Below are 17443 nucleotides of genomic sequence, written 5' to 3' on the forward strand. Positions count from 1 at the left end.
CCGTACTCTCTTCGCTTCATATCTCGATCATTGTAAAAGGAAACGCGTTTGATTTGCAGTTTTCGCTTTCCTTCGTTAATATTCATTGGATAAAACGTCGCGCCGTCGTGATGGAATCGTTTTAACTCGAATAATAAACGCGAGGTACGAGGTTCGAGAGAATCTTCTCGTGAGGAGTAGTCATCGATATAGTTACAATCAGAATGCTTATTCTTATGCTACGAATATGTTATGAATATGCATGCGGAGCGTCGCAATTTTCTTAATTAAAAGGTCACTCGCTCGACTGAGAAGCAATTCGGTATAATGGGGAGCATTTTCATTTCTTGACAAAAAGTTGGTAATGAGGCCTTACTTCTTAGAAACCTTGGATCATCAGAAATTTCTTAAGACCTTTGTGGTCGCAGCGAAAATGTTAAAGAGTTCGTAATTAGAACCATCGCCGAGAAAAGGAAGTCACCGACTTCAACGTCGTTCGGACTGAACGAAAACAAACGAGATTCGAACGAGATAATTACAGCTGACTATAATTATAATCGTCAGAATTTGATGTAATCTCGACAATAAAACACGAAATATGGAATCGTGAAAAATTTCCAGAAAGATCGTTTCTCTTTTTCCTCCTTTAATTACTCTTACTGTTTGATGAAAGTTAACCTCCTCGAGAAAAAGTTTAAAAGGTCTGAAAGTTTAGTTCACTTGGGGAAATACTTCCCAGGAACGTGTGCTAAATGAAAAATAAATCGGTCCTGGGAATTAACTTGTACAGATCGGTACGAACCCTGAAGCGGAATCAAAATTACTCGTACGATTCGACAATGGAAAGCCCTTGGTTGCTCTCATGACCTGACGCGGGAACCCTACGCCATAAATCACACGCAGTGAGAGGAAAAACCATAGAATAGAATCCATGTGGAAGAATCGATGTTTGTTGAACCGTTCCATGGAAGGTTCTTTTTCGAAACTTCTTTCTGAAGTATAGCCGTCTTCGAACTGTCGTAATGCTCGACCCGCCATTTACTCTTCTTGAAATACAATTTCAACGACTTCCAGCACTTTATTCTTCCCTACGTTTCGGACGATTTGATATATCAAATTCGAATCTGAAAAAATTCGACAATTCACTTGACGCGTCACGCGAAAATATTCTCGAGCTTTCTCCGAGCGTAAAGGCAAACTTTCTCATCTTGTAATTAGAAAAATGAGAGTATGAAATAAAAAAAAGTCCTCGAGTTCAGAGAAAAATAACATTCGCTACGTGTAGGAAAAAGTCCTTAAAAAAATACAAGTTGGAGAATTATCATTTCGAAGATTTTTGTAGAAGGTTCAAGAGAAAATATAAAAAATATCATTAGAACACCGCCAGAAATTTCTGAAAGAATACGCAATTCGAGAAACGATCATAAAAGATATAACTTAGAAAAAACGAAGCTGGCACCCCGCTGGGGGTAGCCACCCACATGCTATATTTATTGTTATTTTATTTTTTTTTTTCTCACCAATAAGATACAACACTTTACCAAATGTCCTTCAGGACAAATTGTAAAAAAAACCAAAATAAAGATGAAAAAAAAAAATTCGAGAAACGAAACATTCTTCGTATCTTTGAAAATATTAACTTTTTAATTAATATGCGTTATAAATGTTCTTCCTCCGTTTAACGAATACTACCTATCTTTAAAATTCTCAGCTCGTTTATTTCACTGTCGTATATAATGTTTGAAACTAAATCCACCCATATAGAGACAAAACCGTCTAACGAGGAAAGTCAATCCGACGCAGAGATACACATGTAGTCGAGCGGTTATCCGCGTTGCAAGTCGGATTCAACGTAAAGTCAACGTTAAATCGACGCGACATCCTTTATCGGAAAACAGTCAAGTGACTTTTTCAGCGACCCGTTAACGCTGGCATTAACGCAGTCATTGAATTTAATTAATGTCACAGCAGCGACGCGTCGTGTCATGACGACGCATGTCAATTTGATCGTTGCACGCCCAAATCCTCCGCTTTTTGTTCCTAGCTGTGGCCCTCTCCCCTCTTTTACTCGATTCTGTACTAAAACGTATCGCGAAGGTCGACGAAACAACGGCGTTTAAGATCCGTTCCGCTTATCCGCCATCATCGACTCGTTGGACAAATATATTTGCTCGGACATGTTTGCCGAAAAAAACACGGAGTTAGAGTGTCAGATAAAAGGAGAAATACGTCCGTCAAATTGGAAATAAATCGTTGAGGACTTTATCGCGACGTGGTATGCCACTTGATAAACCGACACACCTACCCGCATCATTTTTCTGGTTAATCTGAATATCGATCCGAAACGTATTACCCGCTTCCGCATAATTTTAGATTCTCGAACGATACCCGCACCAAATTGCGTCGTCGTTTCGATCGTCACTGTATTTCATCGATAAATTAAAATCGGGTCTCGTTGAAACTGGCTCAGGGCACCTACCATGCTCTTTCTGTGCATTTAAGGGGAGGATTATGGTTGCAAATGGAAGAAAACAGAAGTCTAAGAGATACGAGAGCCTGAATCTACTTAGCTCGGATTATTTTGAAAAGCCGGGGATTTCGAGATGCATTTGATTACGCGAACAACGACGTAACGCTATCAGTCCGGATACTTTACGTTCACGTGACTTATTTCCACTTTCTGTTCGTTCAATTTCCTAGCTGTACGAAAGGATTCGTTCGTCTCTGGAAGGACAGTTACAATCCTATCGAGAAACAGTATTTTAATTCCACGATGAAGACGTTGGATCGAGTAAGAATGTCGAGGGGTGAAATATTCGGCCAAACGGAAATGAAACGTTTTCAAGTATCGTCCATTATCCGCGTTTCGTGCTAACGTTCCTGGTAATAAGTACGATTCCTGTTAGTGAAATACTTCTAAAGTTTCGTAGAACCGTAACTGCTACCCTCCCTCGAGAGGGATATCGTTTCTCTACGGTTAAACGACAAATCGCAACGCGTATATTTGTGCTACCGATCGCTGCGTTTCTTAATTGCCGTAATTTATATCGGGCGATATACTTACAATAATACGAATCGCGGCAGGCAGTTAACCAAACAGAATTTTGACATGTCAGGTCGCTTCCTACGAAAACTATACTGAAAACGAAACTATACCGATCGACTTCGAACGCACTGCAATATGCCAGATTTGGAAATGTTTCGTGTCGATGGAAATAAATTCTCGTGGAACCAGATTAAAAGTTAAACCGGCGGATCGATGGTTTACGAGGGTAATATCGCTGGAAATTGTTGATCAATACTAAGCGTCGATATCGGCTCGTCGAAGCTTTATGAAGCAATAAGCACGAAGATTAAAACGTGCGCGGAGCACTGACCGAATCTCCTTTAACTCTTAGCAATTCTATTCTTTTTCACTTTCGAAGTAATTGACGTTAAAAGTAGATTCTCGATAAAAGTTTCAATTACCTTTTTCTTATATTTTACGAGTTTATAAAAACTAAAGTATACGCTCCGCAAGATAAATTGCGATAGTATTTAGAAAAGAGCTGTCAGAAATTAACGCGCCAAGAATTTTAACAAGTGGCTACTTTTAAACGTAATTTATAATGGCTGCAGGGAAACAGGATGCACGGCATTTGCAAACAAAGCAGTGTGATCCTGTAATGCGCCGTGAAATCCCTCGACCGTCCGTTTTTCTCGAGCTTGACTTTTCTTTAAAACACGTCGGGTTCATTACTCATCTTTATCTATAGCCACACCACGGCAATAACCCATTAAAATTTTTAACGAAACAACAAAGCCATTCCCTGTATGAAACAACGTGGCACGTTAGAGGGATGTTAAAATACTTTTTCCCCGTAAAATACCCGATAAAAATATTATTTGCTTCGTGGTAGCCAAAATCTCTATGTTTTCATGTCTTTAATGCATTAACTGGAAACATACGAAATGTCTTCTTTATCTAGATTATGTTAAGAATATCATTGTATATCATTTATACATTTATGTATTTATACGACAGACTATGATAATTTGTCTGCGATATAATCTACCGAATAAAATTAAGCGTCAATTTATTCTTTTGCGTATTTTTACTCGAAATACTGTCAGAAGCTTTCTGGTATTCTCTCTTCAATAATATAATGGACACGTACAAAATTTAATTTATCTTCCTTTACGAATATAAATTTAATTACCTCGTGGCCAAAGTCATAGATAATATTAATATTGTATTTGAAGGAATTACTACTAACGAACATACTATTCGCTTTCCAAACGCTACATACTAAAATTTCAACATAGTTCTTTATCTCCTCTTAGCAATATTAATTTTCACAATAAACAGATATATAGATTTTATAATATCTGAAACAATAATATGTTTCTACGATAGTACTAAAAACATTATACACATCTCGATGGCACATATGTGTCAATTAAAGCAACACAGTATTTTCATTGGTAAACTCGTTCCGATGAAAAACATATTTATCATAATAGAATAATACGAACATTTGATATATTACGATCTAATACAATATCGCGCTGATAATACGCCTGGTGTTGCACCGAACTCGAAAAGTACAATCAAAACAATCGGAGACGATATCAGCGAGGTTTTCACGCGGTTGCCTGGCAATTATCGTGACCGTCTATCGATCTACGAAGTCTTGTCCCCGAGCAAATACGTACACAACAGGCACGTTATGTCGTGAAACACGCGTATCATTTATCCAGATGGGAAATTGCGTTACGCGACTGTGAACGTAAATAGCGGCAAGTTCACGTGTTTATTCACAGGGAATAAAGAATCGGTTGGACAAGATCAGAAAATGTCACCTACGCCGAGATACTAAAGGTCGCTTATGGATGCCTTTCAGAGTTTCTTTTTTTTTTTTTTTTTTTTAATAAAGGAATAATTTTACGCGAATGAAATCCAAAGTTAAAAACGCATTTAACGCCGTTACGTTCTTTCAACCCAATTGCATCTTTCCAACGGTAAAGAAACATCTCCAATTCGAGAAAAATATACAAGAATTGTTACTGGCATGCGTAATTTCTTGTTCCAATTTTACGTTAAACGACTTCCTAAAAGATTAAAAGTCTTTTAGCCTGTAAAATAAATAGAGATTAACGAGTCACAGCAGAGTTAAGGAAATTTGCAATCTACGTTTCGGGTTGGAACCAATCGCGATATAAGTGGAAAAATTGGACAACCGCTAACGAATATTCTTTCATTTCACGATACCCGTTCCCACCGATCTTCGTAGTTCGTTAAATATGGAAATAAGAAAGTTTCCGAAAGAATTTCAAATTACGCGCTTCCTTCTGTGGGGGAGAATTCTCAATGCAGGAAAAATCGAGAAAAAAGAAGAAAGATTCGCGAGAAAGTTGTTAAATAAAGTACCATGGGGTAAAAAAGTAGCGTCGAATGCGGCGAAGAACTTAAGACGACATCTACGGGTATAAATTCCGCGTATTCATAATTTCCCTTGGAAAGTGCCTTGAACGAACGTTACGTATAAGCTGCGAGAGAATCAAGGCGAATAATTTTCTTGGCTGGTTGCGAATTAATAAGCCCACCATAAACCTATGTCCTAAAAGGATCCTCGCGTCTTAATGCGGGCTTATCACGCGCATAAAGGGTGAATCAGCTGAAACTAATCGTACTTAGTTACCGATCCACTCGGACGGAAATTATCCTACTGAATCGACGTTCAAATCCAACGCGATCTCTCGAAACCTGTTAACAGACGAGCACCCTTGCCCAATAAAAGCGTAAACGCTTCCTTCGAGTCGCTTAAAATTCGCTCCTTTCCTTAAATTTCTCATTTAAACCAACGTGATTCATCCTTCTTTAATTTCCTGGGAAGGTTTTCCTGGAAATTACGGTTGTGGAAATCGAAAGAAGTTAGCGGATTTCTAGTAATGAATTGGTTCGTACGGTTTTCCTCAATCGGGATTGTTGTAGCACGATTAAAGTCGCCAGGTCGATCGATACGATATTTGATACGTGTGACTCGCCCCACTTTATCAGAAGAGACGCGAACGTCTATCTGCCTATCGTAGGTGGATCAATCGGTCGCGGTTGCTTCTATGGACTAGCTTTGTGCCACCTGTTCGAAACTTTTAACTACATGCATACGCCGTGGAACGTAGAGAGAGTGTCGCCCAACGTTAACTGTATCCAACGCCCATAAATTATGCAAACTAATTTTGAAAGTCACCGACGAAAGATAAAGGCAAATTATGGAATTAAATTTAACGCTGGCTTTATACGCGTCGGAGGCGTTTAAAGAGATTTCTTGTAGAGCAATTTCGTTGATACACAATGCAAAAGAGATGATCTGTAACGTAATAACGAACGGTATATCGGCCTCTCTCTTGCGACTTTAGCGTTCGTCGTTCCACGAGAGAACCATAATTTTGCGTGAATGATACGACGCTGGATGTCAGGACGCGATAGACCTTGGACTTTTTTGACCGTCGCGTAACTTTGCTATCGATCGGCGCAACATTTTGTTTGTAATTCCTCGAAATCACAAGAAAGTGATACTTCATCGTTAAAACGTTATCCTACGAGAACTAGCCTTTGTTAAATTTTTTCTTCTTTATACATCGAACGTTTTCATGATGTCTGTTTTATAGGCATACCTCTGCACAAATGATGAAAGGTCGGCATCAATTTCGTCGTCGTTTCAGTCTACAACCATCGTCGTTGAAAGAGGGCCAGGAAGATGGAACGACGAAAAACATTAGGTAAGGAGATTTATACTTTTCAAGCGTCTCGAAATCTGTCTTATTCGCGCTCGAAAATCCTTCGTCTTGACAAGAAGAGGAGAATCTTCCTTTTCTTGCCCCTAAGGTACTTCTATCCGTATTCTTCGTGCTCCTCTGTTTCCTCTTGTTTCACAGAGAACGAAGCTACGCTGCTTTTACAAGCGTCGACTGATTTCCTTCCTGCATTCGTGGAATATACTATCGCCGCTAATACGAAACAAACGAAAGAATTACACGGGCCCATGGGAAAGAACAAAACGATTTACGGGTGAAAGTGCGTTTTCCATCGTTCTCGAAATGAATTCCAAGCATCAACCATTCTTTCTGCTCTTTTCCCTCTTCTTCTTCGCTCCCCTTCCTTCCTCTTCGATCCCCTGACCTCCTCTTGACTCGCTCTTAAGCTAGGTCGAGCTTTAATTTTGTGGCTAGTCTTCGCAAAAAGGGAAGCTCGCGCTCTTCCCCTTTGTAAGCTCGGTAATAACCGCGTCTGACTTCTACTCGTAATAAGCGTGGATGATTACGGAGATACTTAGGAACAGTTGTTATCTGGTGCATGCAAAAGCACCGGTGCACCATCTCCGCTTGCATGCTCTATACATAGCAGATATTCCGGAGACTAATAGCGACTCAAATTCAGGACAGCTCCTACACAAAACGTATATTCAATAACGCGTGGAGACAGTGAAGGGGATCTTCGATGTTCATTAGCACTATTCTCTTGGTCAGGACGTTATCCCCTTAAAGACGAGGCAGTTGGCTCTCTTATTTGCCCCCTGTGTTTCGTTCTAAGGTACAAGCCTGTTATTAACTGTTTTTCAAACCATAGCTGTTACGCGAAGAAGGAAGAAAAAAGAAATAAATTCATTAGAACGTTACGTATCAATCTTTTCAATGTTTCTTATAATTTGGTAAATTCTATCGAGGATATTTCTAAATATATTTCAGAAATGAGAGACTGTCCGAGTCAGACAGCGGCGGTGGAAAACAGGTGGAGAGTTCCATACGACACAAGATCGTGGTGATGGGCGCCGCGAAAGTTGGCAAATCCGCGATAATTAACCAATTCCTTTACAACACATTCACACCAAAGTACAAGCGAACGGTAGAAGAGATGCATCACGGTGATTTCAATGTTTCCGGGATACATTTGACGCTCGACATCCTGGACACCTCAGGCTCGTACGAGTTTCCGGCTATGAGAGACCTATCCATCAAGTCTGCGGACGCGTTTATTCTCGTCTACGATATTCACGATGCTAATACGTTCCTCGAGGTGAAGACTCTGAGAACACAGATCCTAAACACCAAAGGCGCCGTGCCCATTGTTGTCGTTGGCAATAAAGTCGACGTGACCGACTCGGCACAAGAGGTAACTTTTATCGTAGCCGAATGCGACAGAGTTCTTTCGTCTATGACATTCAATCTCTATATTTGATTTCGACAGGCCTGATTTTGAAAAATTCCCATTGGGAAATTTGAATTTGAAAATTTTAATATGAAACATTAAATTTGTATTTGAATTATTTTACACGCTTGTTCCAGGTGGACACGGACAGCACGAGAGAGCTAGTGATCATGAAATGGGAGAACGGCTTCGTAGAAGTGTCCGCCAAGGAGAACCTGAACATTTCGCAGGTGTTTAAGGAACTACTGATACAAGCGAAACTAAAATACAACTTGAGCCCAGCGTTGAGACGTCGTCGCCGACAATCATTGCCACCGCCGCAGCATTTGAATTCCCGTAGCAGCAGTGCTCACGTTCCATCGCCGGCGCAGCTACAGCATTTGCAGCAAATTCGTGAACGTTCCGAGTCCAAGAGGAATTCCTGTATTCTATCGTAAAGAGCCTCTCGTCGCTACTGATCCAAAGCTGATCTAAAAGAGAATGGGTGAGGGAATCGAAAGGGCGAGGGCAAAGCTATGTCGCGACGATTCTATTAGCGATTCCGCTGGCTATGATCGATCGATGTTTCCCGCTCGACGTTCCGACGTCTCCGTACGACACGTTCGACACGCTTCGGATCGATCGTCGAATGGCCGATCGAAAGAATTACACGGTTAAAGATGTCGTAGACGAAAAGATAAAGGCCAAGGAAATTCAGCATTAGCGGTAATTTCTTATTTTTCATTGGCTGAGGATTCGATATCATTAAGATTATCGAAAGCTAAAACAAAATAACATAGTTTCCAAATTGAAGATTCCGCCTACAATTACAAGTTGAAAATGGAGAACACTTATCTTAGAGATGGCCTCTATTCGATTGGAAACTTTACAATTCTCGTACGGTTATAGTACCGTTCGTGGTTTTCGTAGTCCGACCTTGAAAGATTTAGGTAGTAAATTTTCTTAAAGAAACGAATTTCAATTATTCCATGTTTATCGTTCAACAATTCGATGTGCGTAGCGCGAGTCAACGTACTTGATGTGTCTCTATTTCGCCTCCGATTAGAAGATATGTCCCGAAAAATTTGAAGCTCTTGTTCCAAGGTAGAAGAAAACATCACGAAGAGATCAATGAAACATTCTACGATTAAGCTGACAGCGATAACTATTCCTTGTGACATTGTCATTCGGTTCTCATTCGCAATCGAGAAAAAAAAAATCCTTATTCTCCCTTCTCGATGCAAAATGATTTTAAAGATTTTATTCGACGTTGCTGATCGATGAAACGTAAACTGATCCAAACGGCATATATGCTGTTGTTAACATAATTATTCCGAATTATCAAACCGTAGAATTCCATTTTTACAAATATATCAAAATATCTTACGAAGGTATTCTATTTCAGGGTTGTTTCCCACTGCCCACTCACTATCTTATTATCCACTTACGGACACGTACAACGGCCAAACAATATTTTATAAAGCATTACTGGCTAGTCGATTAATCTTACATCAAGCACTTGCCTACGCTGTTCTTTATACCATATATATCGTTTAATTAAAGAGGTTAATTTCCATATACATATATATATATACATATAATTTCCATTTCCATATACATACATACATATATATATATATATATATATACACACACATATTTGATCTATGGATTAAAAAGTTTGCGAATATATCGCGTTAGAAGAAACGTTTTATTCGTTATTTACGACATATAGATACTTCTAACGAGACGTATTGGAAAAACGGAATATCGACTTATTTGTCAATTACGATGAGCGTGAACTTATTGTACACGATTGCCTTGCCTAGAATCTGAGTTACCGTGAGTACAATAATGTTCAGGTGAAACGAACAACCACGTACAAATTCTGATCGATTGCAGATAGCTTTTTAAGTAGTATCGTTGTACTTGGTAAACTTGCTAATAACGAGAAGGTAGCGTGTACGATTTCTGTTTACGTAATTAGGTAACAGAGATAGAGGTGTCTATAAATTTTAAAGGAAATGCTATGCAACGATCATTGATTTTAAGATTAGATGCAAAAGTTTATTACTTCGCGTTATCGCATGATACATAAATCTATCGTTTATGAAAAAGTGTCACGTTTTCGAATCTATTATTCAGATACAGAACTAATACATATACGTTAGTGTAAATGTAGAAAGTCTATGTAAATAACAGAGCATTGTGATGTGGAGATCTCGTTGAATCGAAACCCACATTGGGTATAATTTTACATAGGTATATTGTAATTAAGTAGCCGCGGGTCAGCACGTAATTTAACGCGTTCAACGATTATGAAATATCGCACATCACGATAAGAGGATAATTTATTTGAATGTAAAACAGTTCGAGATCAAAGCTATTTAATCGTTCCAAGATTATCTATTATAGACGAAATCTTTTGCTGAAATCATGTATTTGCCTGACCTGTGCAATCGCATTATTTCGTGTTACTTAGATTAATGTTAGACCAATCGATTTAATAAATGAAATCTTATCATCACACTACAGAAATCTAAAGAATTTTACGACGCGTACAATAAATCTACGTTATATGGAGTTTCTGAGCAAACTGCACTTAACACGACTGTAACTATTTTTAGCGTAGCTGTGGAAAAAATATGTGGTAACAAATTATTAAGTAGTCTAAACCCTTGACTTTATATCATTGTGTTACCAGAAATTAAATAAAAGATGGATGTCATATTTAACTTCCACATAATCTTGTTTTCTTTCATTTTAGCCCCTAAAATGTTCATAATATATAAGAATCGTAATAGATACGTTTCTACGTATTTTAAGTATATAATAAAAGCTTAGTTTTCTGGCAAGCTTTTTTATTTACATTTACTAGCTACGAGCGAAGTACTAAACGATTTCAGGTACTACAGAATCTTTTTGATTGCACCATTGATAAAATACAGGATAAATTAATAATTTTATGAAACTTTGTGTTGAAATTTTGTTCAATGGAAACTGAAATACCGACTTTACAAAGATCAAAAACTAATTACAGTAAGAATAATTATCGATAGATAGTCAATATTTCTATATAACGGTCAAATTATTATTTTACTTCTACAATATTCTTAAATGCAATAAAAAAATTAAATTTATTACTGTACATATACATCTGATTTATTTTTTAATAATTTTCGATACGCGTTTCAATACATATAAGTAAACGTTTATCGGTACATAATATACGTAACCTTCACAGTGAGAGCATAACCGTTGCAGTGAAAGCATAACCTTAAAAGAAAATATGAATCGGACAAATTTCCGTGTAAAACTCGATTTGTGTAAATACTATAATGATCAGCATCGTTTTTGTTGGATTTTTATTGACTCTACTAAAATGATAGATGTAAACGATATAAAAGGACATATTAAAACTCTGTTCCGCATTAATGAGCCATTTGATTTGTTTCTAAATGAAATTGAATATTTACCACCTAACGAGGACGTACGGATTTTAAAGGAGAATGAAACAGTTTTGTAAGAGTTCTTGCAACTAAGGTATGTGATATTGTAATAATGTATTATTTCAGTCAAAGCGTTGCAGGGTTTTACCTAAGTCTCCACTAAGCTGTACTCAACTGACAAATCAGCTTAATGTATCTGTAAGCAACCCAGTTTCATCTGTAGACACAAGTAGACAAGATAGCTCTGCACATCCAAAACAAGTTGAACCAATATCGATAAATTCTTCATCTTCAAAAAATCCACCTCAACAAGAGCAGTTGCTGATTAATTCTCGTGCTATAGAATCAAGTTCTATGCAACAGGAATGTCCAGCTGCTATAACAAACAAATTGCAAAATGCTAAAGAAAGTAAAATGAATTAAGCCCCTTGATCGAATCAAAAGTGTAGTATTACTTATTTATGGTATTAAGATCCTATTTGTTTATATTGTATTACAGATACAAATACAGAAGTTCCTTATGTATGTGCAAGGAGAAAACGTGCAAGGAGACGGAGAAGCTCGAAACTTGAGCAGCCACCGTTAGTCGAAGAAGACAAACCTAGTAAAGCCAACGTTATAAATTCTGAAGTTGTCCCTCTTGGTAAACATGTTCGTTTTGATAACGTAGATGACAAAATTTGTCTAGAAAATCCAGTTACATGTCCAGAAACGATAACAGGAGCCCATACTACTGTATCACCTGCTAATGAACTTACAAATTTATTATCAATGGCTAATAATCCTACTCCACCTACCTTTGAGAACAACAGGGCAAAGAACACGGTGAATGCAAAGGGTCCAAGCAAAGAAGTAAATGAAGTCAATGCATCTCCTGCAAATTTCAGTGAAAGTATAGCTTCAATTAAGGAATTAAAAGGATCAAAAGAGTTTGAGGATATAGATTTTGAAACATATCCAGTCATGACAACAAAACCAAAAATTAATGATGTTATAGCGTTTAAGGTAATTTTTTGAAATACTAATTATATTTTTAATCACAATTTTACATGAAATTCCTTTTTAGATGCTCAAAATTGGCACAGATTTTACACCGCAAGTATCAAACTTTATTGTTGGAGAAGTTGTATCTTATAATCCAGAAAAATCACTATACACCTATAAAGTATTAAGTATGTGACTTTATATCATTAATGTATCTCAAAGACATACCTATATATTTTTTATTAATTACGATCTAACATTTCTCTGTGCAGAAGGCTTGTCAGAACTGCAAGTGCCAGTTGGAAAATTTAACTTTGTGGAAGAGTCAGGGGAACAAGTGATAAATGATACAATTAAATTAAATTATGCACAAATAATGAAACCTAGACTAGTGTCTGTATCAAGCACTAAATATTTGTAATTGTCGACTTCCTGATTATTTAGATAATAATTTCATACACTTCTTTAAAATATTTTTAATTAAATATTCTTGTGAATTAAATATATATAAATAAAATAAAATAAATATAATAAAATAATATAAAATTAAATAAATATATATAGCGGCAATACTTTTGAAATAAAGAGCGGGATTTAAAAAAATTACCTTTTTCTTTTAATGCTTAAACACACCGTTTCTGACGTGAACGTTAATCGTAGATTATGTTGCTATTGTTGAACAATTCACTTCAATTTCACTTTACACTAGAACAGCGCAGAATAAATTTAATTAATTTCACTTAAACATAGTAAGTGGCATTAAATTAACAACTTAAAAGCTTGCAAATAATACGTGACAATACCGATGCATACAATTTTACTACGATGCATGTGTGACGACACATACGTACGATGTCTATTCGTTTTTAACTAAATCTTTAATACTATTTCACAGAATTTATTACTGAACACTGTAACACTATTAGAAAACAGAATATTTCTATATTTTTCTTTCATTTCCTGTTTTATTATTATATTTAATTCACTTCCACAACCGCATCCATCACGTTCGAAATACTGAAACAACTGCACGTGCAGAAGACGGTTGGTAGAAACATTTCTGGCGGTTTCACTCTGATTGGCTGATACAAATTTATTCCACCAATGAGATTTCAGTAGGGAATACTGCGCATGTTTACAATTCCGCGCGTAATTCGTTTGTTCTTATTAGTCTTTATAGAAATATGTATATTTATATAGAACATTATTTTGTATTAAAAGATTATCTTTTATACTTATATGATATATTAATATCATATAATAATATATTATATTGATTATATTGATTATTATATGATATTAATATATCATATAATTATAAGAGAAAATGTACAATCGTTTAATATGAATTAATAAAAGACACAAAATTTAATCAATCAATAGAATTAAATTAATAAATTTTTTAATAAAAATCAACCTAAAAATGTTAATAGACGAATCATTTTTCTGCGTGCGAACTTGACCGTTGTTCCTATATTGCTAACACAATAAATTCAGAGTAAAACAAGGAGAAAAATCATAAAAGAAAAGAAGAAGCTTTGGAGCTTGTAATCGTAGAATTCCATCGTTTCTTTCAACTTTGTTTTAAGCTTCTTTCTTTTCCTTTCTCATTGATCATCTCTAAAATATGTATATTTATAATATGCAAAATTTCACATATTCCATCCCACGGTTTGTACACGTAATAATAGAAAATGTTCGCTCATTAAAAAAAAAAAAAAGGTTTTATATTAAATAAGACTACACAATACTGAGCGTATATTTCGTTATAAAACAAATGCAGATATTCTTTAAAATATCAGTTTAATTGATAGCTAACTGATGTATACTCGTACGATTTTATACGATGCCGTAGTTCGATATTAAATTCGTTTTAGCATTTCCAGTTCAACACGTCGCGTCGTCGCCTAGTTGTTCAGCCTTTGACAACAAATCTGAACGCAAACGAGATACCTGGGATTAATACCAGTTAATAGAAAGCAGCGTGAACGTGCGGTTTGCTCCCGCGAACGGCCATGTATACGCATAACCGTTGCGCTATTAATAACCCGCATACAGAGAAAATTGCGCCATTGCACGAAATTGTAGACTTAATATCTCTTAACCGATTCTCTTTGTTCTTCGTAACAAAACGATTAAAGACCTAGCGAACTGAATGTTCACAATTAGCTGTAGAGCTTTCATCTTATTTCTATCTCTGTCTTCCTCTCTCTTCTTCTCTTATTCCTTAGTTTTCTCGAATAGCCAGCGATCCATCTCACCATGTTGTACCCTTTGTTTCACCTAGTAGTAATTTAATCCCAATGATTCATTAGCCTTATACCGAATAAAACGATGAAAATTAATTTTACGTTATAGTGTTTCATGGTCTCGAGTATGTTTTCGGTGCCATCCTTTTCGCTTATAAACGGTGATACCACGATCTATGGCTATTAATCTTGAATGTGGACTCGATCTCCGCGTATCGAAGCGGTATTTTATAGATATAAGTAGAAAGCTAACAATAACAAACGCCTATAGATGAAATCTAACTCGTTACTCAATTAATCTTTCGACAGACGATCTAGGATATACTTCTCGTTCATATTTCACCCACTTCACGATTTTTACATTTCCTTCTATATTTCTCCCCTTTTTCTTGTTGAAGAGTGACAAATGAACAAAGATAATGATCACGGAATTTTAACCGTGAAAGTATTGTACTGTACAAATATTTGCGTTGATCGTGTAACAGTGACTTGGTAATTCGGGATGTGAATAATCCACGAGATAAAAACACAAGAGTGAATTCAGACGCAGATCTGACTTCACGGATCCATCCGTGTAAGGGGATGGATTTATTTCTATTCTCCGAGGGTGAATTATTCATAGCTAAATTGCAGCTGGGAGGGTGCGTCGCGGTTACGTAACCTCGAATTTCTTGCTTACTTTTTTCCGCGGTCGTTCTCGAAACAGGGGATATTTTAGAAGATTCACGCATAATGTGATTTTCTATTTTAAACTCGTTTTAGTCGCACGAATCACTCGCTACATTATGCTCAAGGTAAATTTGAAAGTTCAAAAGGCTGAGTGTTTCCGTGCGACAAATCAATTAGCATCGATCTTCATCATTGTGATAAGTAGAATCGTTTCGATCAAAGTTTAAATTCAATTCGATTACGTTTTACATACTTTGTGATTTTCTCGTAACAAGCAAGCGTTGTCTTCCGTTTGAACGATAAATCACGAACAGAGAGAATATTCTTACGAAAAGCGACTTTCTGTGGCGGTGTTCAAAGTTAATTCCGCAAAGTCAGCCAGCCAAGAACTTGTTCACGTTGCTTTCGGAAGTGTCAAACGTTTTACGAGCAAACTTTCCGTGTCACCTGTAACGAGGTGTTCGATCTCCCCAAGAACTCGCGAGGAAAATTACGAGCACCGGTGACGAGCAACTAGGGAGAGTATCGACTAAGTTTACGGCTAAAGAACATTCTGACAGGGACTCGTCGCTCATGAAGAATGTAGCTCATAAAGTTCGGACGATCCCGGCTCCTTAACGATCTTCTTCCTGTTAATATCACGTGCCTCCGCATTAGAAAGTGGAAGGAACTTTCCCTAAATTGTTGGTCCCAAGTTGAAAGCTTCCCTTCGTCATTACACACAGAGAAGATCTAAACGCTTACCTTGCTGGAGACCGCGTTCCTTTTAAGTTTAATTCTCCTTTCGCGAAACCACGTGCCACACAACGAGGATTTTACGAGTAAGCAGCTTTCCGTAAGTATCGAGACGATTCGATCGCTTTCTACGAGTTGCAACGCAATAAGGATCTCTCGTGTAAATTCGCCTGATTCCCGACGAAACAGCCAATTGTTCGACAGTGGTGAGCGAGATGATTGCATCCATATCCGTGAGTTGATACGAGAGCACGTCGCGCGAGCAGGAAGCCAACCAGATTGGAGGCTTCCAGCTTGTCCGGGTAACCTTTCATGGAAATTTCATCCCATTACCCTAGCTGGAGCAACCGCATATTCTCACGCGAGTACCTCTACGCACGTAACTGAGCGGTGTTTCAGGATTCTTACGGGGAGAGATGATAATTTATCCGAGTTTTTGAAAAAGCTTTTCGAGAAGAGATTATTTCTTGGTATTAGAAACCAGGTGCGGACGATCGATATGGCACAAGAGTCCGTACTAACTAGATAAAATATAATATAGTTATTGAAACAGCCTATAAATATCTCGCAATCCTCTAAATTAAATTGTAAGGAGAGTTATAAAGGTAACGCTTGATTTTTATAAAAATCAACGCTACGACGAGATAGCGATGAAATTTTGACCAATCTGTACCGTATAGTTTCGAAATAAAAAAAAAAGAGCACAAATTCTGTACATTCGAAAATTAGTTATTGCTGAGTGTATCTATTTTTCTAATTTTTCTTTTGTAAAACTTAAGTACGCACTATCTCCTATGAAATTCATCCTTATGATTATATGATAATAATATTGCGCGATTATGCACCTTCGTATAATATATAATATTCCTAGCAGTATAATCTTACGTCTGCATGCATCGCATTATTAAAAATATAATCCTGCGTCACCAGTTGCGAAATCACAACGCCACGGTATCGTGCGTCTGCACCTGCCTCAGCTGGGTGGGTTGGTCTTTGAATAAACTAGTGTCTCTCCATACCGCTCGTTAGGATTGTGATCCAGATTTTAATATCTCTGTTACTCGAGAAGCACTGATACCGGAGATTGGCCATTATAAATTTTAACGACGAATGTTTACGCTTATGGATGAGAGGTAAGCGAAGTTCACGCTGAAAAGCAGAATAAAGACGCTGCTGAGTATGTCGTAAATTGAAGCGAATATTACTGTAAA

The 17443-nt window shown here is 37.1% G+C and overlaps 2 protein-coding genes across 5 annotated transcripts in view; both read left to right on the forward strand.

Moving 5' to 3' along the window:
* Positions 1-10892, forward strand: part of LOC132904802 (ras-related protein Rap-2a) — a 28878-nt gene extending 17986 nt beyond the window's left edge. For all 3 annotated transcript variants that reach the window (XM_060955513.1, XM_060955516.1, XM_060955514.1), the window contains exons 2-4: positions 6631-6741; positions 7708-8131; positions 8305-10892. In XM_060955513.1, coding sequence (XP_060811496.1) covers positions 6647-6741; positions 7708-8131; positions 8305-8604 — 819 coding nt within the window. In that variant the 5' untranslated portion in view covers positions 6631-6646 and the 3' untranslated portion in view covers positions 8605-10892. The remainder of the gene's footprint in view (positions 1-6630; positions 6742-7707; positions 8132-8304) is intronic.
* Positions 10893-11358: 466 nt separating this feature from the next.
* LOC132904903 (uncharacterized) lies at positions 11359-13079 on the forward strand. 2 transcript variants are annotated; one of them, XM_060955728.1, is made up of 6 exons: positions 11359-11668; positions 11736-12004; positions 12095-12199; positions 12284-12600; positions 12662-12767; positions 12852-13076. In XM_060955728.1, exons 1-6 carry the CDS (start codon positions 11436-11438, stop codon positions 12998-13000), a joined length of 1179 nt encoding a protein of 392 aa, XP_060811711.1. In that variant the 5' UTR covers positions 11359-11435; the 3' UTR covers positions 13001-13076. The 2 variants fall into 2 exon arrangements, with proteins under 2 accessions (XP_060811711.1, XP_060811708.1); XM_060955725.1 differs by having other exon boundaries at positions 12095-12600; positions 12852-13079.
* The last annotated feature ends 4364 nt before the right edge of the window (positions 13080-17443 follow it).

The sequence above is a fragment of the Bombus pascuorum genome, chromosome 3 (assembly GCF_905332965.1).
Source record: "Bombus pascuorum chromosome 3, iyBomPasc1.1, whole genome shotgun sequence".
NCBI classification, from domain to species: domain Eukaryota; kingdom Metazoa; phylum Arthropoda; class Insecta; order Hymenoptera; family Apidae; genus Bombus; species Bombus pascuorum.